Source organism: Talpa europaea, assembly GCF_964194135.1.
Source record: "Talpa europaea genome assembly, chromosome: 3".
NCBI lineage: Eukaryota > Metazoa > Chordata > Mammalia > Eulipotyphla > Talpidae > Talpa > Talpa europaea.
Window position 1 is genome coordinate 2327063 of NC_140069.1, and position 27210 is coordinate 2354272.

The 27210-nt window shown below is 60.0% G+C and overlaps 1 protein-coding gene across 1 annotated transcript in view; it reads left to right on the top strand.

Moving 5' to 3' along the window:
- Window positions 1–27210, top strand: part of COL22A1 (collagen type XXII alpha 1 chain) — a gene marked incomplete at its 5' end in the record, with an annotated part of 143579 nt that overhangs the window by 13740 nt on the left and 102629 nt on the right. Inside the window, 10 exons of the mRNA XM_084229743.1 lie at window positions 3137–3211; window positions 10550–10661; window positions 11994–12117; window positions 14387–14662; window positions 15116–15196; window positions 15704–15820; window positions 17014–17058; window positions 18383–18445; window positions 22654–22692; window positions 27124–27177. Of these exons, the coding sequence (XP_084085869.1) occupies window positions 3137–3211; window positions 10550–10661; window positions 11994–12117; window positions 14387–14662; window positions 15116–15196; window positions 15704–15820; window positions 17014–17058; window positions 18383–18445; window positions 22654–22692; window positions 27124–27177 (986 nt within the window). The remainder of the gene's footprint in view (window positions 1–3136; window positions 3212–10549; window positions 10662–11993; window positions 12118–14386; window positions 14663–15115; window positions 15197–15703; window positions 15821–17013; window positions 17059–18382; window positions 18446–22653; window positions 22693–27123; window positions 27178–27210) is intronic.

Here is a 27210-nt window from a genome sequence, read left to right on the forward strand (position 1 = left end):
CTGCAAAGTCCCCTGCTTGGAGGCCTGTGGTGCTTGGTCAGTCATCCTTTTTTTTTTCTTTTTTTTTAAAAGATTTATTTATGCATACAAGAGCTGGGGTACAGGCCAGAGGTGCAGGTGGTGAGAGGATTCACCAGAGACAGAGCGGGGAACAGAACAGGCAGATTGACCAAAGTACACTGCTGGGGGGAGCAGCGGGCGAGACAGGAGAGGTCTGCTGCACCACGTGGGTTTCTCCCTGGCCAGCCGGGGATCGAACTCGTGCTGCAGAGGCTGCGGACAGCTTCATAGGCTGCGTCTTAACCCTTGTGCCACTAGGGAGGCCCCCATCCTTTGTTTTTTCAAAACTGGGGAGGAGATGGTTTGTCCCAGCGGCTGCTGTGGACACCAGGCCTTCTGGGGCCTTCTCCACACTGTGTTTCTGGTCTACCTCTCACCTGCCCTGCGGGAGGTCTCACCATGCTCCCTTGTACCTGAGTCCCATCCTTTGGGCTCCATGGAGCAAAGTGAACCCCTCTCTGAAGGGGCCCGCTCAGGCCGAGCAGCTGTCTCTACCTGTCCCCACTGGGTGCTTCTGACCTGCCCCACGCCATCCACTGTCAAGAGTGTGGGAAGCAGGGCGTGCAAGGCCCCTCACCCATGGTTGGCCCCTGCAGCCCATAGGGTGGCACTGGGGCAGATGCGGAGAAGCTGGGAGGATTCACAGGCATGGCTGCTGAGGTTGGGGGTGCCCACCCCTGGGGTGATTCAGAAACAGCTGCTGCTGGGCAGTGAGTAGACACAGGCTTGCTTTGAGCAGGGAGTTTCCCAAGTGGCTTTGAGGCTGCAGGGCCCTGACGGGAAGCCCCGTGGTGGGGGTCTGTGAAACTCCCTGGTGATGGCACCACGACGACCCCCGCCCAGCCGGCCCTTCAGCGTCTCCACTCCGGTGTTGCCCGTGTGAGTGCAGGACCTTTCTGTGCCCGGAGCTGTGAAGGCAGTGAACAGTTGAACTTGACACAGCGGAGCAGAGACCAGCTCACCTGGGGAGGGACAGGCCTCCCATGTGGTCCTTGGGTTCTAGCACGCGGGTGGAAGGCTTCCTCCCAGGCCAGGGTGAGTGGAGGCAGGCAGGGGTGCAGGTGGGGGGCTGAAGGCTAAGCAGGGCCTCAGCTTGAGGAGGAGGGGTGTCTGGGAAGCAGAGATGCGAGGAGGCTGTCTCGGCCACTCTGTGCTCCCAGCCCTTGCGTGTCCGGTTCCCGTGCACAGGCCGCCGGGGGTGCTGGAGGACAGTGAGCCTGACCTGCCAGCCGCCTGTCGGTGTGCCCTGCAGCTGGCTCCATGCCTGGCGCGTGGCTGGAGCGCTATAGATGCTCTAGTTTGAGCAGATGAGTTAAGGCGGAGATAAATAGATCATTACCTGAGATGTGGAAATAGCCTGGTGCACACGGCCATGGTCACAGACTAGGAGGTACTTTGGACGCCAACTCCACCTCCTGCCAGCAGCTGCGCCCTGAGGCCTCCCCCCAGGGAGCCTGCCGGAGGGTATTCCGGGCACCATTTGTCCTGACTTCGCTATAAATTGCCGCTTGCGTCTACTGGATGTGCAAGGCTTGGCGATGTCCCCAGCGGGGCTTGGCGGGTTGTTTTGGGAACGAGTCCTTAGAATGGTTTGGCCAAGGTCTGACATCTCGGGAGAGTCTGCCTCTCTCTGCGTTCATGGTCTTCCACTGTCTTTGCCCATCCCAGGTGAGGAACCAGGCTCAGCCCTCGGCATATTTTCGGAGACCCGGCTGGGCGGCCCTGCCCGCTAGGAGCGCCAGCTCTCAGCCCGCAGAGGTTAGCTCAGCACGGACGACAGAACCTTCTGAGTCAACCCAGTTTAGATGGTGCATGAGCGGGGCAGTCTGGTGGGCTCCCAGAGCTCAGCCTCGGGGCGCTCCCCTGCGGCAGGCCCCCGGCCCTGGGGACATGGATGACATTGCACCACCGCCTCTCACGGGTTTGGTCCTGGCAGCTCAGCGCTGTTTCCCAAAGAACCCGTTCCGTGGGGCTCCTCAGACCTCCTGGTGCCTTTGAGGATAAATACTAAAAATACCTCTCTGGAGTCTGGAAAGATCGTGTGTCTGCCCTCGCTGCTCGGGGTGGGGGACCAGCAACTCAGCAACTAGGAAAATCGGGCCACTCCGTGGAGCTGACCGGGGTGCCTGCAGATGAGATGATGATGACAGCAGGAAACCAGATGCCGGGTTGGCATGGCAGCCGCTGCGCTGACTTGTCTCACGTTGAAGAGAGGGTGTTCTGCGCCGGTCCCCAGGCTCCGGCCCAGTCCCCGAGGCCGCCCTGGACAGGGTGTGCTGGGCATGGGCTCCTGGTCGCAGACACTCACCCCAGACACACAGAATCAGAGACTTGTCCCAGCCGCCCGCTCACCCAGAAGTGGGGTCATCCCTTGCGTCCTGGACTTTGAAGGTCAAAGTTGGGGCTCTTGCTGGGATTTTTGGTGCAATGAAGGAGACTCTTTTCCTCCCAAATTTGGTTGGAAGTGGGGAGTCATGAAGCAGAGAAGACATCCTGCTGTGTGACGAGCTCCGCTGCCTGCGTACAGCGGGCACCGGGTGCTGCTGGGATTCACTTCTTCCCGGGTTGTGCCTGCAGCCCCTGGGGTGGCAGCAGAGACACCTTTCAGGTGGCCCCAACCCCCACGTCCTCTTTCACAGATATGCGTGGACTTGGAGTTTCCACATATGTGTCACATGTGTGTCTGAGGGCCCCTCTGCCGGAACCACCTTCTCTGCCTGTATTGCCTCAAGCATCTTTCTGGGGAAGCCCCCCAAGATCCCCAGGTCAACAGGGTGTTGGGCCTGTGCCTGAGTCTCCCAGCAACCTGTCCTCAGTCACAGTGTTGGTCCTGGCCACCCCGTCTCGCTTCCTTTCGGGACCAGCCTTGAGCCTTGCGGGCAGGGCCCTGTGGCCAGCGCTGTGCCTGCAGTGTTGGCGTTTGGCAAGCGCAGTGTGAACGGGACGGTGGCTGGGGAGCTGCCTCTGCCTGCCCCGGATGCTGACGCCCCACACGCTGGACACGGGCCCTGGGACGTCACGTTCGTGGCCTGGCCGTGGCCGGCGCTCACGCATCTGTGTCCTCTTGTTTTCGCAGACGTGCTGTGCCCGAGCGTGCGTGTGGAGGGAGATCGCTTCAAGCACACCAACGGGGGCACCCGGGAAATCACAGGTGAGACGCAGCCGCCCGCGGTGCCTGCGCGTGAGCTCCCGGATTCAGGGCTGGCCGCGCCGGCCTCGTCTCACTCCCACCACGCCCCAAAGTCCTGGTCGAGTGAGTTGGACGCTGCAGGAGGCCCTTGCCACGAAAACTGTCCCTGGGGAGGACAGTGACTTCTTTCACTTCGCAGTCAGTGCCGTCCCTTAGGAGACCCTGAATGTCGTGTAGGGGCGAGCGAGCCGGGCGGGAGTCAGGGAGTGAGGAAGCGGCTGGCGACGGGCAGGGCCGGCAGCGTGAATGGGCAGATGCGCCGGAGTGAGGCGAGAAGGGGTCAGGGCCGTAAAGTGTGTGTGGATCAGTGGTGGGAGAACAGACTGCAGACCCGGCAGCAGGCGACTCCGTGATGGGGTGCAGGGGCATGTGGGGGAGCTGAGTGGGCTCCCCCCTCACCCAGTCGCCCTGGGCAGGGTCCTGGTCATCACTTTAAAGGCACAATCTGAAGCCCCTCCAGGACAGCCCCTGCCCTCACCAGGATGCCCCAGGTCAGGATCCCCCAGCCCCTCCACAGGGCTCTAGTTGTGGCCAGCGTGGAACACCGAGGGCCTGCCCCACCCCAGGCCTTGAGGCCACCAGTGGCCCCTGTCCCAGGGGTCCTGCCACTCAGGGTCTTGGGCCTGGGACAGTGGAGCTCAGGTTCAGGCTGCCCCTGCCCCATGAAGTGCCAGCAGCTGCCTCTGCACTTGAGGACGTTTCTAGAACAGGGGATGGCAGTGCCACCTGTGTGCACGCAGGTGCATGTGTGAGGCGTTAACCTCCTGGGCTGGGGTGGGGGGAGGTGCACTGTCCTCACCCAGTGACCATCGTAGAAGGCCCGGCTCTGCTGCTCCCGGGGGACTGGCCCAAGGTCAGTATCCACTGCTCCCCAACCACTTCCCTGCCCTTGGCCAGGGGCCACCCAGGGCCGCCTCCTCGGGAGGAGCCCATAGCCAGGGCTGGCGCTCTCTGCTCTCAACCTGGTGTGTGGCTGGAGGCCCCTCCACTGCCAGGATTCTTTGTCCAACTGGCGAGATAAAGGTGACTTTCACCTTCCTCGTGTTGAAGCTCAATTACCTGGAAGTGAATCTGTTTAGAGCCGAGTGGCTGTGCAGGGGCGGAGCTGCTGGCCACTCACTGCCCTGTGACCCTGCTTGGCCAGCCTGGTCCGTCGCCCCCAGCCCGGGAGTGTGGACATGCCCGCGGGACAGCTGCTGCCAGTTCATGCAGCACACAGCCCTCCCTGCTCCCCACTTTCTCCTGGCGGTGACCAGTGTCCCTCTGCGGCTTCTCCCGTGTTGCTCGTCATCCAGCCGGTGTCAGAGCCGGCAGCAGTGACGGCAGAAACACCTCTACCACCAGCGGTGACGGGCACTCTGGGCGCCCGTTGGGTGCCCGGACTCGGGCATGTGTCTCCTCCTTCAGCCCTTACAACGTGATAGAGAGTGGGGGATGCCGGGGTAAGACAGATGAGCGACTTGCCTGAGTTTGTGGCGGAGGGAGGGCGCACCCCCAGGCCAGCAGGAGCAGAAAGGAGCCAGGGCTGCATGTCACCCGCTAGCAGCGGAGCCGCCTGTGGCTCCCGCGCTGAGAGCCCCAGTGGGAGCTGTGAACCTGTGTGAGGCTGTGTGGGGGCACCTGTGGGCACACTGAGGGGTTCGTGCTGTTTATTATGGGGGTCCGGGCAGCAGGCAGGGCATGTAAGGGCTGGTGATTCCGAACCACTGTCCTCCCTGCTCTCTGCAAATGGTGCCACAAACGGGGACGACACAAGGACGTGGTGTTTTAGGGATGGGGACATGAATCAGGGCCCCTTTCCACAAAGAGCTCGCCCCAAGCGGAAGCTGACCCCTAGACGAGCCGGGGGCACGTCTTCCCACTGAAGACCGGGTGACCTACTGGGTCTGGGGGAGCCTGGCAATGCTGGGTCAGGGTGGACATTGAAGGACAAGGGCGAGAGGAGAGAGCACGGCGGGTGGGCGCCAGCATGGGGTTGCCTGGGCCAGAGGACACCCTGGCAGGCTCCTGAGGCCGCGGCTGAGCCGGCTCTAGGGCCGGACAATTGCTTCTCTACCCGGCGGGCCCTGCCTCCGAGTCCACCCACCACCCTGTCCTTGTCCTTCCAGCCTCTATTTACTGCAGGCAATTCATCTTCCTCCTTCTGTCTGTCCTGTCTGCCACCTAGTTAACTGCTTGTTATTCAAAGTTGCGTCCTGTGGAAGCCTTTGTTTTTACTCATTGAAACCAGCCATCGTGGAAGCAGAAAGCAGAGCATATGCTTGCTTTTTAAAAACTTCTCTTTAATTCTCCCACGGAGAACCGCTACGGGCAAGCCAGCTGAAGTGGCAGTTTCCAGGGACAGCTGACAAGCTGTGAAACGGAGGGTTCTCGCCCCCACTCACCGCCCCGCACTGGGCACAGGCCCACCTGACCTCCAGCAGGTCCCTGCACGAGAGCCCCCTTGCTGGGCGTGTCCAGGGCCGGGCACCTGCGCTGGGCGCCAGCAGCTGGGAAGCAGCCCCTCTGCCCCTCTGCCCCTCTGCCCCTCTGCCCCTCTGCCCCTCTGCCCTCTGTGCAGATGAGAAAGGAGATTAAGGGGCTGGGAATTTAACCGACGTCCTGGAGCTGCATGGCCCTGGGCCCTGGGGTGTGCTCTGGTAACATCTTTCCCACTTTCACACCTTATTTTTTTCTTTTCTTATTTCTTTTTTTTTTTAAGATTTATTTATTTATTTATACACGGACTGGGTACAGTCAGCACGGGAGGGTGGGAGAATTCACCAGAGCCACAGCGGGGAGCAGAGCAGGCAGAAGGACCGAAGGACACTGCTGAGGGGAGCAGCAGACAAGGCAGGAGAGGTCTGCGCGCCATGTGGGACCCTCGCCAGTGGCCGGGGATCGAACCAGCGCTGCCAAGGCTGCAGGCAGCTTCGCAGCCCAGCGCTCAACCGCTGCGCCACCGGGGGAGACCCCCTTTTTTTCCCCCCATGCTCCCCCCCAACACACCTTAATTTTTTTTATCATAAATTTTTAAATTTGTCCGTCGCCGCATGTCGGTGTGCCCCGGGGTTCTGTTTTCACCCCCGTAGGTGCACTTGTTCTCTCAGCTGCCACCGAGCCCCGTCAGTGTCTTCTCTCTCCCTCCCCCACCCGTTCCCTGGTAGCCAGAATGTTTCTCATTTTTCACTAAGCCTGGGGTGTGTTTTCGCTGTGCCTCCGCTGCATGCTTTTTATCTTCCAACAGATCTGCGAGGCCCCGTGACATCTGTCTTCCACTCTCTGACTTACTTCACGAAGCGTCATCGTCTCAGCATCCATCCATCCGTTTTGTCTTTTTACCATTTCATCTTTTTCCTAACTGAGTAGTGTCCCACCGTGTCTCCCTCACCCCACCCTCTCTCTGAGGGCGTTTAGGCTGGCCCCCTCCTGGGGGGCAGTGCTGCTGTGGACGCAGGGGCGCACGTGACTCTCGGAGCAGAGCTTGCGTGTTTGCGTACCGACAGGGCTCGTGGCTCCTCCGGGACTGCGCAGGGTCTTTGGCAAAGGCGCCACAGCCTCACGGGGAGCAAGGGGAGGCTCTTTAGCAAATGGTGCTGGGAAACGTGCCAGCCTCCTGCCAAAGAAGTGGAACTGGGTCCACACCTGATGCCGTCCACAGAGAGTAATTCAAAATGGACTAAAGGTGCCCTCCTGCCTCCCCTCCTGGGGCAGGAACTGGCTCTGGAGCCCTGTCCCCAGGCAGGGGTTCAGAGGCTAACAAATGGGAGAGCTGGCAGGGCCCCTTGTGGGCAGGTGATGCCCAGGGGAGCCAGGATTGTGCCAAGGAGTCAGGGGCAGGGGAAGGGAGGGCTTCTGTCCTGCTCCCTCAGCTGCAGTTTCCCACATCTGGGAGCCCTGACTGTGCACAGCTAGAGAGTCCCAGGGGGCTCCCCAGGACACTCCCTGGCTCCTCAGCACATGCTTAGAGGCCTGACCCTGCGTGGCCAGGGCCAGTGCTGGGCTCTGGGGCCGTGGGGACTTGTCACGTGGTGTGAGGCTCTCATATCAGGGATTCCACAGGGGTGTGATCAGAAAGTGCCACTTTCTGATCACAGCAAGGATCGGGGGTGCTGACTAGCCCGGTTTCCCGGAGACACTGGATGAGGTCACCTTCCTGAAGCCTCTCCACAGCCTCCAGGAATTATTGTCTCCATTTTCTTCATTAAGGACCCAGACTCAAAAAAAAAAAAAAAAATCAGGTGACTTCTTCAACACCACTCTGGGCCTCAGTCCCCTGGGTCGCTGTAGCAAAGCAGTTCTGGACTAAGTGGCTGATAAATGGCAGAAACTGACTCCACAGTTGTGGGCTGAGAGGTCCCCGGTTATGTGGCCATAGACTCCCTGTCTGGAGGGGCCTCTCCCCGGCTGAGACACAGTGGGAGGTCCTCACCTGGCAGGAAGGTCCTCACCTGGCAGGAGGGGTGTGGGAAGTCTTTGGGGTCTCTCTCCTAGGGGCTGCATGAGCTAATCATGGCAGAGGGCCACCTCCTGAGACATTCCCTTAGGGGTGGGGGGCATATTCAGCATGCAGTGTTGAGATAACCTGGCAGCCTCCATCAGAGCCCCCTGCACGGGGTGCATCTTGGGATTTGCTCTGCCGAGCCGGGACTGGCCTGACATCAGCCTCGAGCTCGCTGGACCAGGGCTTCTCTGCTGCATGAAGCGCGGCCTTCAGAGTCATGGTCACGCCACTGAATGGGCAGCACACTCCTCCCAGCCCTGTGGAAGTGGGGGGACTAGGACAGCCAGCTATTGGTGCTAAAACCACAAAAAGTCCCTATTCTACCTGCCCCCTGTGGCACACCTGCGGGGATTGACTTCGTGGGCAGGAGCGCAGTGACTCGGCCAAGGTCGCGCTGAGTCAGAGCCTAGAAGACTGACTGGCCCTGACTGCCTGCTCAGGGCTTACTATGGGGAAGTGGACCCACCTGTTTTCGAGGGATGGGTCCGTTCGAGCTCCCCACTTGGCAGGGGAAGAAGTGGAGACCCTGAGGAGTTGAATGAAGCACCCAAGACTGAGTAGGTAGGAGAGCGGGAGCAGGGAGTTGAACCCAGACATTCTCATTCTGCAGCCCTCATCTCTCCACCCTACACTATTATTACCCCAGTTTCATAAAACAGAAACAGCAGAGGTAACACACTTGCTCAGGGCCACGCAGCTGAGTGGGCCTCACCCCATGGGCATCTGCCTGGGGGTTTCAGGGTCTCCTGCTGGGTGCTGGCACACCCCCCTCTGCAGCCTTCCCAGGCCAACGGCCCCTTCAGCTGAGTGTTTCCAAGTCTGTTCTGGGGACCAAGTCTGTGGTTTGGGGGTGGGGTGGGGAGCAGGGTGGAGGTGGTGCCCCTGGGGGGGGCTCTGTCCTCAGCAACCCTGTGCCAGCTGCATCCTGGGCCCGCTTGCGTCACACGTGGTGGAGGCCGGTGCGGAAGCGGGCCCCGCCCCTGGGGATCCCACACTCCAGCTCTGGGGAGGCTGTCTCCTTTGCCTTGGAACATTAAAACGCCCAGTTTAAAGTTGTGCTTTTCTCATCCATAAAGGAGCTTCCTTCCGGATTTATGTTTCCATCTGAGGGGCCAATTACCGGCTACCATTACATGATGGATTCTGCTCATTAGCCTGGGTGCCAAGTGCTATTTAGAAATGAGGTGATGGCAATTCTTAGTCACTTTCCGAGAACTAGAAAGCCTCAGAGTGGCCCGGGGCTGGGCAGGGGTCACCCCCTGAGGTCAGCCGGGGCTTCAATCCCAGCACAGCCACCCCTTGTGGGGACCCTCCCCCAGGCCATGGCAGCCTGGGCGGCCTGGCTGGGGCAGCTTGCCTGGTGCCCTGTGCCCGAGGCCTGCACTGCTGCCCGGCTCAGGGGTGTCGCTTCCAGGCCTGCCTGGCGAGCTCCCGATGCTTGTGGGTGAACATCGGGTCTTCCCCACACACTCCTGCCCCTCAAGGCTGCACCCCCAGTGCTCACACCTGCCTGTCCAGGGCAGGCTCTCAATAGCCACGTGCTGAGTGAACACTTGGCCTCTGGGGCCAGGGTGCCGTGTAGAAGGCCCTGCGACGTGGTGATGGGAAGCCATGTAGACTCCATCCTGTTGCTTCCGCTGTGTGATGGATGGAGAGTGGGTGCCCGCGGGCGTCAGGGAGTGCCCACGCACCGGCAGGAACTTGGCGCCACGTGCCGAGCCCGTCGGGCTTTGTGCTCAGGCCTCCTGTCCCTGCTGTGTCTTCCACAGCACTTGGATCAGGGCGGTGCCTAAACATACGTGCTGAGGGCTGCTTGCTCTCCCTGGGCGGGATTTAGAGAGAGAAGATGCTTTCACCCCTGTCCTGGGAACCCTCTCGTTTGTTCCCAGTGGTCCATGGCAGCGCCTGAGTGTTGGACCCTGAGAATCGTCCCAAGGCCCCTGGGCTGGTGTCGCCAGGCAGGTGTGTGAGCTCCGGGGAAGTGGAGTTAGTGAGGCTGGTGCGGGGTGTTTCCCTGCCGGGGCCGTCCATTCCCCGGATGCAAGGTGGAGCCCGTGGATCGCGCCACCAGCCCCCAGCCCAGGCATGTGCCTGGCCCCTCTGAGACCCACAGGATGGCTCGGCCAGCCTCCAGATGGTTGGTCAGTGCGGGAGGAGCGTGTTGGGGAGACGTGCTGGTGTTACCCCAGCTGCGTGCTGAGCGACTCAGGGTCTCGGGTCCTCGCGCTGGCTCTGCGTGGGGGTCTTTGCCTTCACTTCCGAGCAGTCACCAGGTCCGGAGGCCCCTGTGGTTAAGTGACTTGCCCAGAGTCACACATGTTGGATGGGCCTGTCCTACCCCTCGCCAGGCCCCGCGGTCCAGAGTTTCCACGCTCTCCCTTCTCAGGGCCAGGGAAGAGAAAAGCAGTCAGGGCTGTGTCACCAGACGGTTTGCTTCTCTCTGATGTTTTCCTCGTTAAGAGGCTGGAACTAAAGCTGCCAGACTCTAATCCAAGCAAAAGCCAAAGGATTTGCAAAAGTGTGGCTGCTGGGGAAGCCAGGCCTCGGTGGCCGCGTGCAAGCCGCGTCGGGGGCCTGGCGGGCGGGCGGCCTGTGAGGACTGCTTCCCCCCGCCTGCTGCTGGCCGCGGGACGGGACACCCGCGAGTCTCTGACCCCCACCCAGAATCGCCAACGGAAGCTGGACCCTCTTACCCCGAGTTCTGTTTTCTCCCGAATATGTAACTGAACGTTCCCCCTGCTGAAGTCACTCAAACCCACATCCGCCGCGGGCGCCTTCGGGGGAAACTCACGCGTCTCTCCCTTCTCCCGGGACAGGTTTTGACCTGATGGACCTGTTCAGCGTGCAGGAGGTCGTGGGCAGGAGAGAGTACGGAGCTCGGAGCTCCTACGTCCGCCTGGGCTCCTTCCCTGTGGTACAGAGGACAGAGTGAGTCGCTTTTCCTTCCTGCCGGCCTGGACACCCACCCGGGCAGTGGAGCCAGCCAGCCCGGCTGCCCACCACTCAGTGCCTGGGGCGGTCGCCCTGGGACCCTGGCCTGGGCCTGCCTTGGCCACTGTCTCCCTCCCTGGCCGTCCGTCTCCTTCTCTCCCTCCCTGGCCGTCTGTCTCCCTCCCTGGCCGGCCACATGCCCTCCCAGCATGCCTGGCGTGGCCTTCCCTGCGTGCCTGGGCTGTGCCAGCTGACCAGACAGCGCTGCGCGTCCACGGCGCCTGGACTGGCCCCCTCTGTGTGAAAGCAGATGCACAGCACCTGCCCCCGGCTCGTGGTCCCCAGCGGGGACCAGGTTCAGCATTCCTGGGTGCCTGGACTCACACGGAATCAGGCGCCCCTTGCTCCACGCTCTGGTCACGTCCCCCTGAGCAGGTGCCCCCACCGTGTAGCGCTGTTGGGTGGCTCCTCCTGTGAACACTCATCACAGGTCTGACACCGCTGGGTCTGCGGTCAGGCAAAGGAGGGTGCCAGCATACCTGCCCCCTCTGCTGCTCTCAGCCCCCCATCTAACACTGTATCGCTTTCCGGGTCCTCGGGCTCAGGGCTGGAGAGGCCCGAGCCGTCTGGCCCCGTCCTGCCTCTGGGCCTCACGATTGTCCCACGGCTCCCTGGCCTGGCTCCCATGTCCGTACGGGCGCCCCCCACTCCTGCTCTGACCACACGCCCTTTCTCTCCCACCTGGGGAAGTGAAAACACGTTCTTCTTGCTGCTTTAAAATAACACATGCAGGGCCTCCCTGTGGCCTAGGGGTTAAGTCTCAGCGCTGTCACCACAAAGGGCTGAGTTCGATCCCTGGCCGGCCAGTTTGCTGACCCACAGCACACCTGTCCTGTCCCCTGCTGCTCCCCTCAGCAGTGCGTTTCAGAGGCTCGGCCTGTTCTGCTCCCCACTCTGTCTCGGGTGAGTCCTCTCACCCCGCACCTCTGACCTGCACCCTGGTTCTTCTATGCAAAAATAATTTTAAAAAGCACCATTAAACACACACACGTATTTATGTATGTTCGGGGCCAGCCTCCGCTCCTGATGAGCCGTGAGATTCTGGACAAGTTTTCATCCCGATTTCTAGTGTCGCAGCCCACGCCCACATCTCATTGTAACGAGAAGCACATTAGATGAAAGTTTGTAAAATGCCTTCCAGGGTTAGGCCAGTGAGGACACTGCCCATAGCGAACGTAGCCGCCCTTCTCGCTGTGAACAAAGCCGGCGCCCAGGCTCCGGGCCAGGGCCCGCCGCCCCATCAGCCGGTCTCCGTCCTTGTCCCCCCAGGGACGTGTTTCCGCAAGGCCTGCCTGACGAGTACGCCTTCGTCACCACCTTCCGGCTCAGGAAGGCGTCTCGGAAGGAAGACTGGTACATGTGGCAGGTCATTGACCAGTATGGCATCCCGCAGGTACGAGGGGGCCGCCTGGCGGGGGGGCACGGCTTCCGATCCTTCTCGTGGGGTCTGTATCGTTACCAAGCTCCCCACAGGGCCTCTGTGGCAGGGAGGCACAGGGAGCCCCGGGATGGTCACACCCGCACACGGGAGAAGCCGCCTCCCCAGGGCATGGGGTCCCGGGTCTCTCTGGCCAGGATACTGGGACCTCAACGTCCCCACGTGGGCCAGCTCGTGCCCCGGCACTTGCTCTGCAGCCGCAGGCGTGTGGGCGAGGGCTGGTGACTGTGCCAGCCTGGGCTGGGTCGCCCTTCTTTTGCTGAGTCCCCGAGGCCCTGAGCTCTCTGAGCTGTGCTCGTCTCGGCTGCGAAGCAGGTGGCGGACCCCCCGGGGGGCTGCTGAGACTGAGCCTGCGAGCCGCCGGGTGCTCGGCCTTATCCGGGACGCCCCCTCCCAGGCTTGACCCTGAAGGAGGCGCTGAAGCCGGCTCAGCCCCTCGTGTTTGAAGAAGGCGGGAGAATTTGTCAGGGGCACATGGCTGAGTGGGGAGGGGTGGCCAGCGTCAGTCTCTGGCACCCCAGGGGCCTGTGAGACAGAGGCGCTGGCTGGCAGGGCCCCTCCCGGGAGGTCATGCGCTGAATGCGTCTTTGGCATCAGGACCCCCTTCCTTTCCCGGAAAGCTGGCTGTGTGCGGACGCCGCCCTTCTGGGGCGGAGCGATGGCGTCTGCACCTGGACTGGGCCCCGGCCACCCGGGAGACGCTTGGGCATGAGCTCACGGGTCCAGTGGGACCAGGCATCGTACGAGCTTCTAGACTTGAATGCTGGGGGCCAGAGCGGGCGGGTCACAGCACCTCCCGCCTGGGCCGTCCATTGTCCCCATCACAGCTGTGGTGTCTAGAGCGAGGGGCTGCCCTCGTGGCGGGGCAGAGACGTGGGCTGGGGTAGAGGCGGCCACAAGAGGAGAGGAAGCCCAGGCAGCCGGACCTGTGCCCACCTGCCCAGTGACTTCTCCATAGGCCAGGCCGGGCTGGGGCCCACACATCTCCAGGCCTGGCGGCCGAGCAGCCTGCGCCCTACGTGTGGGCAGAGGAACAAGGAAATCCGCTGTCTGGGGAGCAGCTCAGGTCCATCTGCGGCCACCAGGCCTGCCTCTCTGGTTCTCAGGGTCTGAGGCAGGCTGGGCGCCGGCCATGACATTCCTGTGGGCAGGTCCACACCGCCCCCTCCGTCTGGGGTCTCGGTCCTCATGGCATTTGCAGAGCTGTGTTGGGCCTGCCAGCCCCTCCAGCCAGAGCATTGGGAGTTGAGGCACCGCCAGCGGAGATGAGCCTGCCAGGAAGGGCCTCCAGGTGCCTTTCCAAGTTTCAGTTCCCTAGGTGGCCTTCAGAGGACGAGGACCACCTACTTACCTCGGGCTGAGACCCAGGAGAGACGGGTCCAGGCTGCAGATGAGTTGGGAGCTGAATGATGTAGCAGCTGCCCTGTCCGCTCTGTCATCACAGACCGAAGGTCCGGACTTTCATACCCATGAGCTCATCGGGTATTTACAGCAGCCCTTGAGAGCTGGCAGTGGCACCATTTGTAATTTGGGGAGATGGAAGGGCCTGGTCTCGGGCCACGTAGGGTGTTGGGGAGGTGATGGGAGGCCAGATATCATACCTTGGCCCATGTCAGGCTTCCTGTTTAAGAGGAGACTCCGGACTCTCCGGTGCAGAAACTCCGGGAGGACTATTAGGAGGCTGGTTGTAACCCACACAAGAGACCACACTGTCTCCAGCACCAGGCAGGACACGAACTGGGGAGAAACCGAGGATTCTGGATGTATTTTGAAAATAGAACCTGCAGGGTTTGCTGACAGACCTGCGTCCTGGGGCACCTTCCCGAGTCCCCAAGACAGACCTGAAATGGTGCCACCATTATGGGATAGAGGAAAAAGCTAAAAACACAACTGCCGTACGATGTGGCAGTCCCACTTCTGGGAAAAAAATCCCTAAAAGAAAATGGCTTAGCCTGCTGGCCCCTGCCCTGGCTTTGTGGGGGGCCAGAAGAATCTGAGGCCTGAAGGCAAGGCCTAGAGCATGGGGAGCAAAGAGATGGGACCGTAGGAAGTGGGAGACTGTGTTCAGCGATGGGCGCGTTATTTATGTACCAGATAATCGTCAGGTGACGACGGTGATCTGGGTTAGATGATGAAACAGTGGCTTGGGCCGAGGCAGTCAGCGGACTTGTGCCTTCTTCTTTGATCCCATGAAGCCTAAGGAGCCCCCGTCCTGTCCGCCCAGGTCTCCATCCGGCTGGACGGCGAGGACAAGGCGGTCGAGTACAACGCCGTGGGCGCGCTGCAGGACGCCGTCAGGGTGGTCTTCCGGGGGCCCACGGTCAACAGCCTCTTTGACCGTGAGTGGCACAAGATCGCCCTGAGCATCCAGGCCCAGAACGTCTCCCTCTACATCGACTGCGCCCTGGTGCAGACACTGCCCATCGAGGAGCGGGAGAACATTGACATCCAGGGCAAGACCGTGATCGGCAAGCGCCTCTACGACAGCGTGCCCATCGACGTGCGTATCGGCAGGGCCTCCTGAGCCAGGGTCCTGGGGTGGGCAGAGATGGTGAAATCAGACAATAGATGTGGAACCAAATTAAACAAAAGAAATAATGAAATTGAAGGAAAACTCTAAAAATCACTGTTCAGACGCTACCTCACCCCGGCCAGGTGTGCGCATGCTTAGAGCCTGGCAAGGTGCCCGGCTCCATTCCGGTCCCGGCGTCTGCCTACCTGAGGATAGACTAAGGCGTCAGAGAATGGCGTCCGGGGCCAGGAGGCGAGGGGCTCTCGCAGGCTGGGACTGTCCCCAGTGAACCAAATTCAGGGACAGAGGGGAGCAGGCGGCACGGGGAGGCCAGCGGGCCCAGGCAAGCGAGTGCGGGAGCCCCTGAAGCTCAGCCCCCGGCGCGCTTGGCCAAGACGGAGGCTCCCAGGCCGACTCACCTCTGCCCTTCATCCTCTCCAGTTTGACCTGCAGCGGGTCGTGATTTACTGCGACTCCCGGCACGCGGAGCTGGAGACCTGCTGTGACATCCCTTCGGGGCCGGTGAGCCAGGGCGCTTGCCTGGGGGGGTTGGGGGGGCAGCAGGGGCGTCTAGGCCTAGGAACGAATAGCAGAGGCTCGGGTCACCCCCTCAGAATGTCCCGGGTCCCGTGTCAGCAGGGAGGGGTGGGAGGGGTCCTGTGAGGGCGCCCGCAGTGGGTGCTGAGGCCCAGCTCTGGGGAGAGAGGCGGCAGCTGCGGGGTAACCAGGAGCGCCTGCCCTCCCTGCGGCCCGCTCTCACGGGGCGCTGGCACCAGGCGGGTGGCAGGGATGGCCCCAGGGCCCAGGTGGTCTTCCTCTCCCGGGACTGCGCCACCTCTGTCTTGTTCTAGTCTCTCCTTCTCCAACCTCTTCTCCAAACCCCAGGGCCCAGGTGCGGCCGGGGCGATAATCTCGGCCCGCTTCCCTGGACCCCAGGGTGGACTCCGGTCCCTGGACTCCCGGGCCCCGGGTCAGTGAGCGCGTGGTGTGGCCCCTGAAGCCCAGCCCTGAGCCACGGCCTTCCTCCAGTGCCAGGTGACCGTGGTGACGGAGCCCCCGCCCCCGCCCCTGTGGCCCCCCAGCTCCAGCAGCGAGCACATCGGCTTCCTGAAGACCATCAACTGCTCCTGCCCCGCCGGAGAAAAGGTGCCACCTGCAGCGGCTCTGTCCTCCGCGGAGCCCCGGGCTGGGCCGTGTGGGTGCAGTGGCCGCGGGACCTCGGCCTGGAGCTGGAGTGTCTGGCCATGTGGGGACCTGGGGGCCGGGGGGTGGACGCCGGATGCCTGAGGCTTCCTGGCCAGGCTTGTGTCATGTCCACTCACACGCAGGTCCAGCCAGATCCGGGCGAGTGGGGTGGGAGGCCGTGGGCTGGGGCTTCCCACACCCTCTCCCTCTCTGTCTGCGGGAGTCTGTCATCAGATGACGCCCGAGTGGGTCAGCCTGGAGTTTCTGACCTTGAAGCGCTGTGGGCACCAGCATCCTGACCTCCGCCCACCGGGCACCGAGAGCCCGCGGCCTGGTCTGCTGTTTCTCGGGAGACCGGGGGCCCTTCCGTCAGGGGAGGAGATGTTTCCTACTATTAGAGCAGAACAAACATAAACAGATACGCAGGCTGAGAAAGGGCTTCTGCTGACCCACAGCCCCAGACCCTGATGGGAGTGGGGTTCCCCGCTTGGGCCCACACAGGAGGTGTCCTGAAACTGGGGGGCGGGGCCGGGAGACATGGACAAGCCTGAGAGGTCTGGTTGGAGTTCAGCGGCGGGCACACCCTCCGAGATGGCCCCAGAGTCGCTTCGCCTAAGTCCGTCTTGGCAGAAGCTCCTCCTCCTCCCTCCGCTGCCCACTGCATTGCTGGGCGGGTCGCCGGGCACCTGCCTCGGGCAGCCTGTGCCAAGGAGGGTGGTGACACCGTCCTGTCCTGTCCTCGCTCACCTTGGCTTACCCAGAGCAGGTCCTGGCAGGGACCCCTGGAGGGACGTCTGGGGTCAGCAGACCCCCTCTTCCCGCCTCTCTCCTGTTCAGTCACCCCCAGCTCACCTTGGTATGCTTGTGGGTCCCCCCCAGCTGCTCCCACTGGAGCAACCCAGCGGGTCCCCAGCTGCCGCGCCCCCTCCCAGGTCTAGCAGGCGAGAGCCTTCTTGGAGGGGGCCCCCTCCCTCCCCTCTGCCCCCACCCCCTCCTGCCCCCACTGAGCAGCATGCTGGTCTTCTTTCAAGGTACCCCCAAGGGAATCTCTCCTGACACGTCGGTGTGTGGGAGCATGTGGGGGGCAGCCTGCAGGGGTGAGGATGGGGGGAGTGAAAGTAGGGTGACTGGTTTCTGGGTCTTTCTTCCTTTAGGGTGAAAAGGGCTTGGATGGCCCCGTGGGACTTCCCGGCCCAAAGGTCAGTGCCGAGCTGGCCAGGAGCACCTGGGCCTTGGCCTTGCTCTCTGCAGGGAGGGCGGGACCGGGTGGTGCGCGCCTGTGGGGGACGGACGGGAGGAAGTGACGTTAAGCTTGAACATCTGTCAAACCCGCTAGCCCCGACCTTGGTGACCCCAACACCTGACTCCCTGTGGTCAGCTCGTTCAGTGTCCGTCCTTGAGGCCTCGTGTTCCAGGAACCACCGGGGGCCTGGCTCCTGAGGCCCTGCTGTTTAGACATGTGTCCTCTCCGAGGTGCGGGAGGTGGCGTCCGGCCCGGGGTGGGGGACAGCCCCTCCTCTCTCCATGTCTCCCAGGATGGCTGCTCGCTGCTTCGTTCTGGGCTCAGGAAGAGGAGGCCATGCAGGCTGAGGGGCGGGAGGGGGTCACGCTGTCCAGAGGCCACCCCCCCAGTGAAAAGGGGGAGGCAGAGACACTTAGAGGCCCCCACCCCTCTGTCCTCATCCCTGCTCCCCTGCTTCCTGCTCTCCCTCCTGCGGTACTCACCCCTGCACTCAGTAGTGCACCCCTCCACGCACCCTGCCGGATGGCCATGATGAACACACACGATCACACACACCTTCACACACACCCAGCAGCACACACAGCATCGCACACACAGCATCACACACACGGCATCACACACACCATCACACACACCCATCAGCACACACACCCATCAGCACACACACACCCCATCGCGCACGCACACAACCGCACCACTGACAGTGCGTCCCTCCCCTGCTGCTGGAGGACCGCAGGCCCAGGGTGCAGGTGGTCCTGGAGAGGGCCGGGGCCTCCGCCTCTCTGGCCCCTGGGCTGTGCCCTCCACCTCAGCCGTGGCGTGGAGGAGAACAGCGCTGTCGGGCTGGGCCGCGCTGCTGGGGGACGACGTGTCTGTGGTCGACAGGTCGTGGAGGCGGGCAGTGGGCCGCCCCCGCAGGGACAGAGCTCCGTGCTCTCTACCTGGACATGCGGGGCCAGGGCCTTCAAGGCTCATACCCGTCACACAGACAGTGACTCTGGGAGCCTGGATGTCTGGCGGTGTTGGGAGCACAGGCAGGCCCTGAGCGGAGGACGGGCCGAGGCCCGAGGACAGGTGTCTTCACCCAGGAAGTGGCAGAGCCTGGCTGGGGCTGGCTCGAAGCTCACCTCTGGGCCTAGAAGGCCTCCCCAGAGGCAGCCTGCCGTGCCTCCTTCAGTGCTCCTCTGCCCCCGGGAAGGGAGTGCGGCTCGCTGGGCTCCTGGCAGTGCCTAGAGCAGCCCTCAGAGGGTCTGACCCAGTGCTGTGCTTCCGTTCCTCAGGGAGACGCAGGTGCCCCTGGGCTGCTGGGAGCTCCTGGACCCAAGGGAGAGAAGGGAGACATGGTGAGTGGGGCCCTCTCTGTGTGGCGGGCATGGGAGACCTGGACTTTGCCCAGGTTGCCTGGTCAGTTGGGATGGGCTGAGTGCCTGCACCCGGGGGCCGGGGTGTGTCCCCACCACCCTCCAAATGAGGATCCAGCCCCGGTCCATGGGCACAGGCTCTGGACGGGGCCCAGCCGGCTGCTCTCCTTCATCCTGTGCCACCTGCTCCCTCACCCCACTTCTGTGCTTCTAACATGGCAGTCATGATTCTCCACACTGGTCATTTCTCTCTGTGGCCTCTGCACATGCTCTACTGGATAAATTTTGCTGCCTGACCCTGATTTTCCCCTCACCCAGCCCCTGTCTGTCTGGCTTATATTTTTACCTCATTCAATCTCAACTTGCCTTTGGCCCTGGGACGTCTCAAACCCCAGATCTGGCCACACCTCTGTGATCCATGCCACTGGCCCCTCAGCTGACCTCCTGATGCCCGGGCTGGGGCTCATCATCAGCTCCCTGGTCCTGGACCAGCACGATGAGCTCATGGAACCTGCAGCTGATGTCGGGCAGCAGTGGGTGGTGTGTTGGGGAAAAGCACCCGGCTACCGAGTCACAGTTCAGAGGAGGTCCTCCAAGTCCAGTGACTGGGAGCACGTCCTGCCTCCACTGTCTGCCCTGTTTCCTCATCTGTGGATGAGGGGGTGATGAAATCAACTGTCTGGTAGCTCTCTGGGGAGGCAGTGGGTTACCACATGCAAGAAGTTTGGCACACCTGTGCTCAGTGAGTGCTCCTGTTGCCTTGCTACTTTCTGGCATGGAGAGAAAATAGCCCCATCCTCCAGCGTGTGTTGAGCCATCAGCAGCTCATGTGGTGTCTGATGGACCTCAGGACCTGCCCTTGGCACCCGCCTGTACGAGCTGCTGGCCACGAGAGGGTTCTGACAAATCTCCTCTACCCCATTAGCTAAGTGAGGAGGATAATAATGACTTTGTCTATAAAATGTCTGGCCCAGAGTACATGGTTAGTGAGTGGCTGTTCTCTTCTTCTGTCATTATATTCATTTCTTCTCGGTTCTTAGGGCTCAGGGGGATACCCTAGAACAAGATAAAACCTCTCCTTAGAAGAACTAACCTGGCTAATGTGATTCACTAATACCCTGTGTTGTCAGCTACCAACGGCTCATTCTCGAGCTGGCTTGACAGGGACATCCTGTGCATTCTCTCATTACCCCTGGGAACATTTTCTGAATTGTAGTCTTGCCATTTTTCTAATGGGAATGACATCAAATTTTCAAACTTGGATGAGTTGCCCATGAGCACAGAGCCTGCATGAGGCAGAGACTGGACCCTGCATGCTCAGTCTGTGTTCTGTGTGCACCTGCACGCCCCTCTCCCATGCCTGCAGACCCACCTCCTTAGAGGGAGGAAGCAACTGCTTGTGCGAAGCAACTGCTTGTGCAAAGCAACGTGGAGCTAGGGAGAGCTGTAGCATGGACAGCACTGTGTGTGCTGGGCCCGTGGAACATGCTTTGTGATGTCAGGGTCACTTAACCATCATGTAAACTTGGTGAGGAGGGAAGAGAGAAACTCCCATCGTGCTCACACACAGGAAGGAAACCAGGCAGCAGACTCTGCCTGGAGAGAGCACAGGCAGAGGTAACCAAGCCTTGAAGCAGCTGCTGTAATCACGTTCAAAGGGAGAAAGGAGGTCGCTCTTAAAGATGTAAAGGAAGGTACTTGGATCATCTCTAATCAAATACAGAATATAAATAGAAATTGTGACAAAGAAACAAATGAGAAAATTCTAGAGTTTAAAATTATAATAAGTGAAATGAAAAAAGTCACTAGAGCAGCTCAACAGTGGATTTAGAGAGGCCAAAGAAACAGGCAGCGATCTTGAAAATAGATCAGTGGAGATGACGTAATCTGAAAAACAGAGGACAGACAGGAAGAAAAATGAACAGAAGCTCAGAGAAATGTAGGGGCCATAAAATGCACAAACATGCACATGATGGGGATTCCAGAAGGAGCGGAAAAGGGAGTTGGAAACGTATTCAAAGAAAGATTGGTTAAAGATATTCCAAATTTGGTGAAGAGCAGTAACCTGCACAATGAAGTTGAATGAACTTCAATCAAGATAGACACAAAGAGACTCATCCTCAGAGACATCACAGTGGAAATGCTAAAAGACAAGGAGTAAACTTGGAGAGCAGCCGGGGAAGGTGACTCACCTGGTCAAGAAAACCTCAGTCAGATCAACAGCCAACACATCATCAGAAATAATTGAGGTCGAAAAGTAATGGGAAGCCGAATTCAAAGAAATATAGCTGTGTATTGCTGGGTCTTTAGCAAATACTTAGATGATGTGTATAATAGTAACAGCACAAAAAGGGAGGAGGACAGTGTAGGAGTGTGTTTCTAAATCTCATCTGGAGGTTGCTATAAACCTCAAGTAGGGCCTCCCCGGTGGTGCAGCGGTTGAGCGCTGGGCTGTGAAGCTGCCCACAGCCTCTGCAGTGCTGGTTCGATCCCCGGCCGCCAGCGAGGGTCCCACATGGCGCTCAGACCTCTCCTGCCGCCCGCTGCTCCCCTCAGCAGTGTACTTCGTCAGTCTGCCTGCTCTGCTCCCCAGTTTGGCTCTGGTGAATTCTCTCACCTTCCCACGCTTCTGACTGTACCCAGTGCTTGTATAAATAAATAAATAAATAAATAAAATCTTTACTAAATAAAATCTTTAAAAAAAAAAAACAAACAAAAAAATACCTCAAGTAGATCCTGATAAGGTCAGATGTATATGGTCAGCCCCAAAGCAAGCTCTAATAATTCCAAATATGTAGTGAAATATCATTAAGGAGATGTGAATACTGGACCAGAGAGAACTCATTTAATGCAAAAAAAAGGTCAGTGAAGGAGAAATATAGGCACAAAAAGACAGGAGGCAACATAGAGAAGACAAAAATGGCACGTGTATATCTGTAAATATGAACATTACATGTGAATGTTTGAAGCACATTAATTAAAAGAGGAGATTTTCAGACTGGGCAGGATGGACTCAGCTCTATCCTGTTTATGGGAGACATAGTTTAGATTTAATGACATAAACAGCTGGAGAGGTGAAGTATGGAAAATGTACATTTATTTGAAAATCAGAAACAAAAAATGAAGTGATTGTATTTACTCTTCTATCAGACAAAATAGGTTTTAAGATAACAAAAGTTAATAGAAATAGAGAGGCATTTTATAGAGGTAATTAAAAGGTCAGTTCTTCTAAAACAACAATTATAAACATACACGCACCGCACAACAGAGCCCTGAAATATGCAGAGCACAGCCTGGCAAACTCGAAGGAGAGCCGACAATCACAGTCGTTGGGGGCTGCAGCGCCCCCTCTAGTAGTGGGTGGGACACAGGGTCTTGGAGAAATTGGGACCCTCTTATGCTGCTGGCGTAAAATGGTGCAGCTGCTTTGGAAACAGCCCTGCGGTTTCTAGGATCGCCTTATGAGTTAGCAATTCCACGCCTCATTATAGATCCTAAAGAAAAGAAAACATGTTTGCCCCAAAGCCTTATACAAAGATGTTCGTGGCATATGTTACAATAGCCAAAAGGTGGAAACAACCCGAAATAGCTCGTAGGGAGTGAACGCATGGGCCGTGAGTGGCAGCCATGCAGCGGGTGCTGTTGTGCACTGAAATGAAGCGTGGATTGTGTACAACAGGGAGGAACCTCGAAAGCACTAAATGGCCATATTGTTGGAACATGTGTGTGCAAAACATCCAGAATGGGCAAATATATAGAAAATGGATCAGTGTTTGCCTAGGGCAGGTCGTGGGAGCAGAGGGGGTGAGCGCTCACGTGTGTAGGGAGGGGGGACGTCATTCATCTTGGGAACGTGATGAAAGGCCCTCAAGTGGGTCTTGGGGACGGCCACGCAGCTCTTGGACGTGCTAAAGCCCGCTGGGCCCGCGCTCTGTCAGGCGAATCACGCAGTATGTGAATTACACCTCAGTAAAGATGACGTGGACAGCAAAGAAAAGGACCAAAACATAGAGTTGCTGCAAAATTTCAAGGAGACGATATATCAATACTCGATAAATACTAGTTATCGTCACCTGGGAGGCTGCTTGGCAGAGCTGGCGAGGAGGCATCTGGCCGTTTGGAAGCTCAGGTGCTGCTGACGAGCCGGGCTACTCTGTGCTAACCCTTTGTTTTCCGCTCTGTCTTCCTAGGGCAGGGGGCCTTTTTACCACGGAGAAAAGGGTGAAAAGGTAAGTGTCTCCCTCTGATCTCCCCCAGGGGCTGCGCAGGTGGTTAGGGAGCAGGAGGAGGGTTGGGTCTGGAGTGGGTACCTGCCTGGCAGGACTGGGTCGGGAGCAGCTTCCTGGGCAGTGCCTGCCCCTGACTCGGGGGTCGAGCGCGTGCTGGTGAGCGGGGAGAGTAGGGTGGACTGGGAGCAGGTGGTAGTGAGAATTGAGAAGCAGGACCCAGAGCTCTGGGGGGCTTCGGGGGCTCTGATGGAGAGTGGACCTGTGAGCAGCACCCGGAGGCAGAGGTGTGGCGGGGCTTCCAGACAGTAAAGTGTTCTGGAGTCACATAGCCTCGAGCAGAGCGTGCTTCCCACGCTGGTGCGGGGGGCGCCGGGCTGCAGATGTGGGTTGATGAGCATTCTCGGGGCATTTGACATCAGACTGTCTCTGCGGTGCAGGGAGCCTGAGGCTCTGTGTGTGTCCACACCCAAAGGTGCCCCCTTAGCAGGTGTGGGATCACTGCGGGGGGAGAGGCAGAGTGACCGGGGCTAGGCTCAGAGTGACTGCGGAAGCTTCCAGGGGCAGTGGGGAGGGACAGAACTGCAGTGGGGAGGGACTGGCAGGCAGACGAGTAGGGGGGACTTGGCGGGTGGCCTGTGAGTGTCCCCAGCTGTGAGCGCCCCACCTCCCCTCACCTCCATCATAACCTGCAAGAGCCTGACAGGTCCCGGGAGACGGGCCCCGGAAGCCAATGGCGCGCTCAAGCTGCTGGCGGAGAACTCAAAGCAGAGCCACTGGCAGGCCATTCCCCACTCAGCAGGCGCTCAGAGTATCCCGTGTCCCTGGAGAGGGGCCCCAAGGCGTCGGGGGCACATCTGTGTGGACCAGTTCCCTGTAGACTCGGCAGCTGTGCTGTTAGGCGGGGCTGGGATCTGCAACTTGGGCCACGGCAGCCCTTGCGTGGACTGGGAGGGCAGCAGGTGCCGCTCTGGCCGCGAGCGTGGGGCGGCCTTCATGGGGCAGCCCGCCGCTCCCTGCAGGCGCCCGGGCGTTAGCACGGTCGTGCCCGGAGGTTTGCTCCAAGGAGAGAAGTGGAGGGTCAGCGCGAGTCCACGCCTGTCTTTTTCACCGGGACTGGTCAGCCCGCCTGGAAACAGCCGCCCGAGGGCCGCGGGGAGCTGTCGGTCTTTAGGTGACGCGCTCGGGCCGCGGGAGCTCGCTTGGGAGACAGGGTGAAAAGGAAGCACTTTTTTGGTTCATTCTTAAAACACATTGCAAAATGCTCTAGAATGTTAACCCGTGGGGGGAGGGGGGGTGCGGTGAGAGAGAGAGAGAGAGATTCTGGGGGCAAACCCCATTAGCCCCTGGTTGTCTTGGGTGACAGCCCTGAGGCCTTGTTCTCCCTCCATCCCTGTGTCTGTGTCACTCCCGTGCTCACCCCACCTCTGGTCACGAGAGCAGAGACACACTCGCTGTGACGGCCACGCAAGGACGCAGAGCGACTGGACAGAGGGACGAGGCGCAGCGCGGCTCTGGGTGGAGGACGGGGCAGGGCAGGGCAGGGGGCGCACGGAGCACCCCATGGTTTAATGAATGGGTGGGTGGGGGTGTCGGCAGCTGGGCAGACTCAATGGCCAGCACTTAGAGCAGCAGTGACCATCTCAAAGCAGCCACGATGTAGTGGGCAGTGGGGATGTCAGCCTTTGACCTCTGGCCATGTGGTCGCCCAGCCTCTGAGCATCTGGATCCCAGACCCCCATCAAGGAACCAGGGGTCCAGGCTCACTCAGCGGTGGGCGAGGCGGGGGCTGTGTGACTCAGACCCCCTCCTCCTCTCCCCTGGCCAGTGCCAGTGTCCAGGCCTTCCCTCAAAGTGATGCTGGACTCCTCGGCCCTGACTGCCCTGTCCCCCCGGGGATCAACTTATTTCATTTAATAACTGCATTGCAGAGTATCTGCTCTGAGCCGCAGATCCGATTTACATGTGTGTTTGTCGTGTGAAACGCCCAGGATATTTCTGCCACTGGCCTTGGCCCCGGGGCCCTCCCTGCTCACGGCTGGCCTGATCGGCTCCCGCTGCTATTCTGAGCTGTGTGTTCACAGGCATTGTCCACGGTTATCTGGCTGGAGCGCTGTGGTTGAGGGCCTTCTATTTTTATAATAATTAAAGGGTTTGGGGAAATAAGTGTAGCTGCTTATGCACCCTCAAATGACTGTAGGCTGGGGGCAAAATGCTGAGCGCATGAAGGAATGTGCAGGAGGACACACGGGAGCCTGTCCCGGGCAGGACGGGCGCGGGAAGCTGCACTCTCCCCCAGCCCTGTCTGCCCTCAGGCACTTGCCCAGTCAACGGGCCCCGCACTGGACCAAGTGCTCCACTCAGGAGGTCTTTATGACCAGGTAGGACAAAGCCTGATGGTTAATTAGCCAGAAGAACAGGAGAAATTTCTCTTCTCTTTTCTGTGTCTTGTCCAGTGAGGTGATCACACGGTTCCCAGCGTGGGTATGGTGTGTGTGTGGGGGGCTCATTTCTGCCCACGTACCCCACAGGGGCTGCAGACGAGGTCAGGCAGAGTTTGTGTGGGGGGAGCAAGAGGTCAAAGGCTGATTTGGCATCACCCGAATCTGAGTCCACACTGCCAGTGTGGGGACCTTGTTCCGAGCCGGGTGTCCTCTGTAAAGTGTGCCCCCAGCCTCCCAGAGCTCCCACCCTGTGAATGAGACCGGTGTGCTGCCACTCGTTGGACATCTGTTGGAAAGAACCAGGCTGGGAATGTAGCAACTGTGGGCAAAGGGGAAGGTTCCAGAACTCTCCGGAGTTCCCTCCGGTATTGTCTCTGGTCTCCTCCCTGGTTCCCTTTATTGGCTGGTCCTGGGAGCCTCAATTCCCTGCTGCCCCACCCTTTATTCCTGAGGTGGGAGCCCGTCGAGACATCCCTCCCCCCTCTGCAGCTGCAGCAGACAGAAGACGCCCTGGCCTTGCGGGGGCCGGCGTCTTGAGTGGACTGCCCGCGGCTGGGTGGGCCCGCACCACGCCACCCCAAAGGCCTGACATTTATTTGTTTATTTTAGGGTAGAAGAACTGGGGTGCAGGCCAGAGGTGCAGGGGGTGAGAGGATTCACCAGGGACAGAGTGGGGGGCAGGACAGGTGGATGGACTGAAATGCACTGCTGAGGGGAGCAGCAGGGAGACAGGAGAGGTCTGCTGCGCCAAAGGCCTGACTTGCGGGAAGCACCTTCTAGGCATTTCTTCAGAGGACGTCTTTACCTCTTTGTGATGTGTCTCCTTTTGGGACATCTTGACTTTGGCCCTAGAATTGCATGGAAGCCAACTGAGGGCTGTCATGCCTGGCACTTGGGGGTGCACATAGCAATTGTTCATATCAGTGAGCAGGCAGGGGGTGAAGTGTGGGTCCAAAGGCTGACGGGGCATCGTGGCGCTGGCCCTCCCTGCCCCTGACCCCAGCATCCCAGCTCGGTGCACAGCTCTGTCCCATGAGGCCGTGGACAGAGGCCCCGGCTTCCCTGGCTGGGTTTCCCTGGGTGGGTGGGTCAGATGTCCAAGCAAGAACAGATGCCTGGGGAGGGAGCTCAGGGTGGACTCTGGGGTGGCCCTGCCAGCTCACCAGCCTGTGCCCCTTGTGGCCCTGTGCCCTGTGCCCGGGGATCCGTGTAAACTGTGGTAAAAACGTTTCGTGGTGGGACACTAGGCATCTGGGGACTGACAGGCAGAAACGCTGGGGCTGGTGTTAAAGGCAGCTCAGCCTGGAAGTCTCCTCTGCTTGTGGCTTTGGGCAGATCTGGAAGTCTGCCTGTAGGCAGCAGTCACTTCTGTTTTCTAGAATACACTGATGGTGTGACAGGCCCGGGCTTGGTGCCCGTGATGGGCAGACAGGGTTCCCGCCAGACGCGGCATCTTCGCGTCACGCTAATGCCGTTATTGCCAACGTGACTTTGTCACTGCGTCACCTCAGTATCACGTTGCTGCTACATCACTTCCATGTCCCATAACTCCTGATGTCACCTCACGGTCCCTGCCAGCTCTGCCATTTTACTGCAGATAGTGGCTTTGTGAACGCGTGTTTGGCTGGTGCTGTGCCCCCCAAATCACTGCTGTCTCTGCTGGTTTCTTCTGCAGTCTCTGCGGGAATGAATTTCAGAACAGCCAAACTGGGGAGGGGGGAGTGGTTGTGGCCGGGGGGCTTGTGAGGTTGTGGCAAGTGAAGGAGGCTGAGAATCCACCCACCCACAGCCCTTCCCAATAAAGGTGTTGCGTCAACTCAGCCCCAGAAAGCACCCGCGGACTCCCAGAAAGAGCCGCACAGAGACCCCGCCTCACGCGGAACCGCTGCTCTCGTGAAGTGCCCCAAGGCCCCTGCGCCCGCATCCGCCGGGGCCCGCTCTCCCGCGCCAGCTGCCACGCGGGGCTCACTCTGGTTTCCTCTCGTCCTAGGGCTCCCTGGGCCTGCCCGGTCCCCCTGGGAGAGACGGCAGCAAAGGCTTTCGGGTACGTCGTTCCTGCCGCCCACCGGCGGCGCCA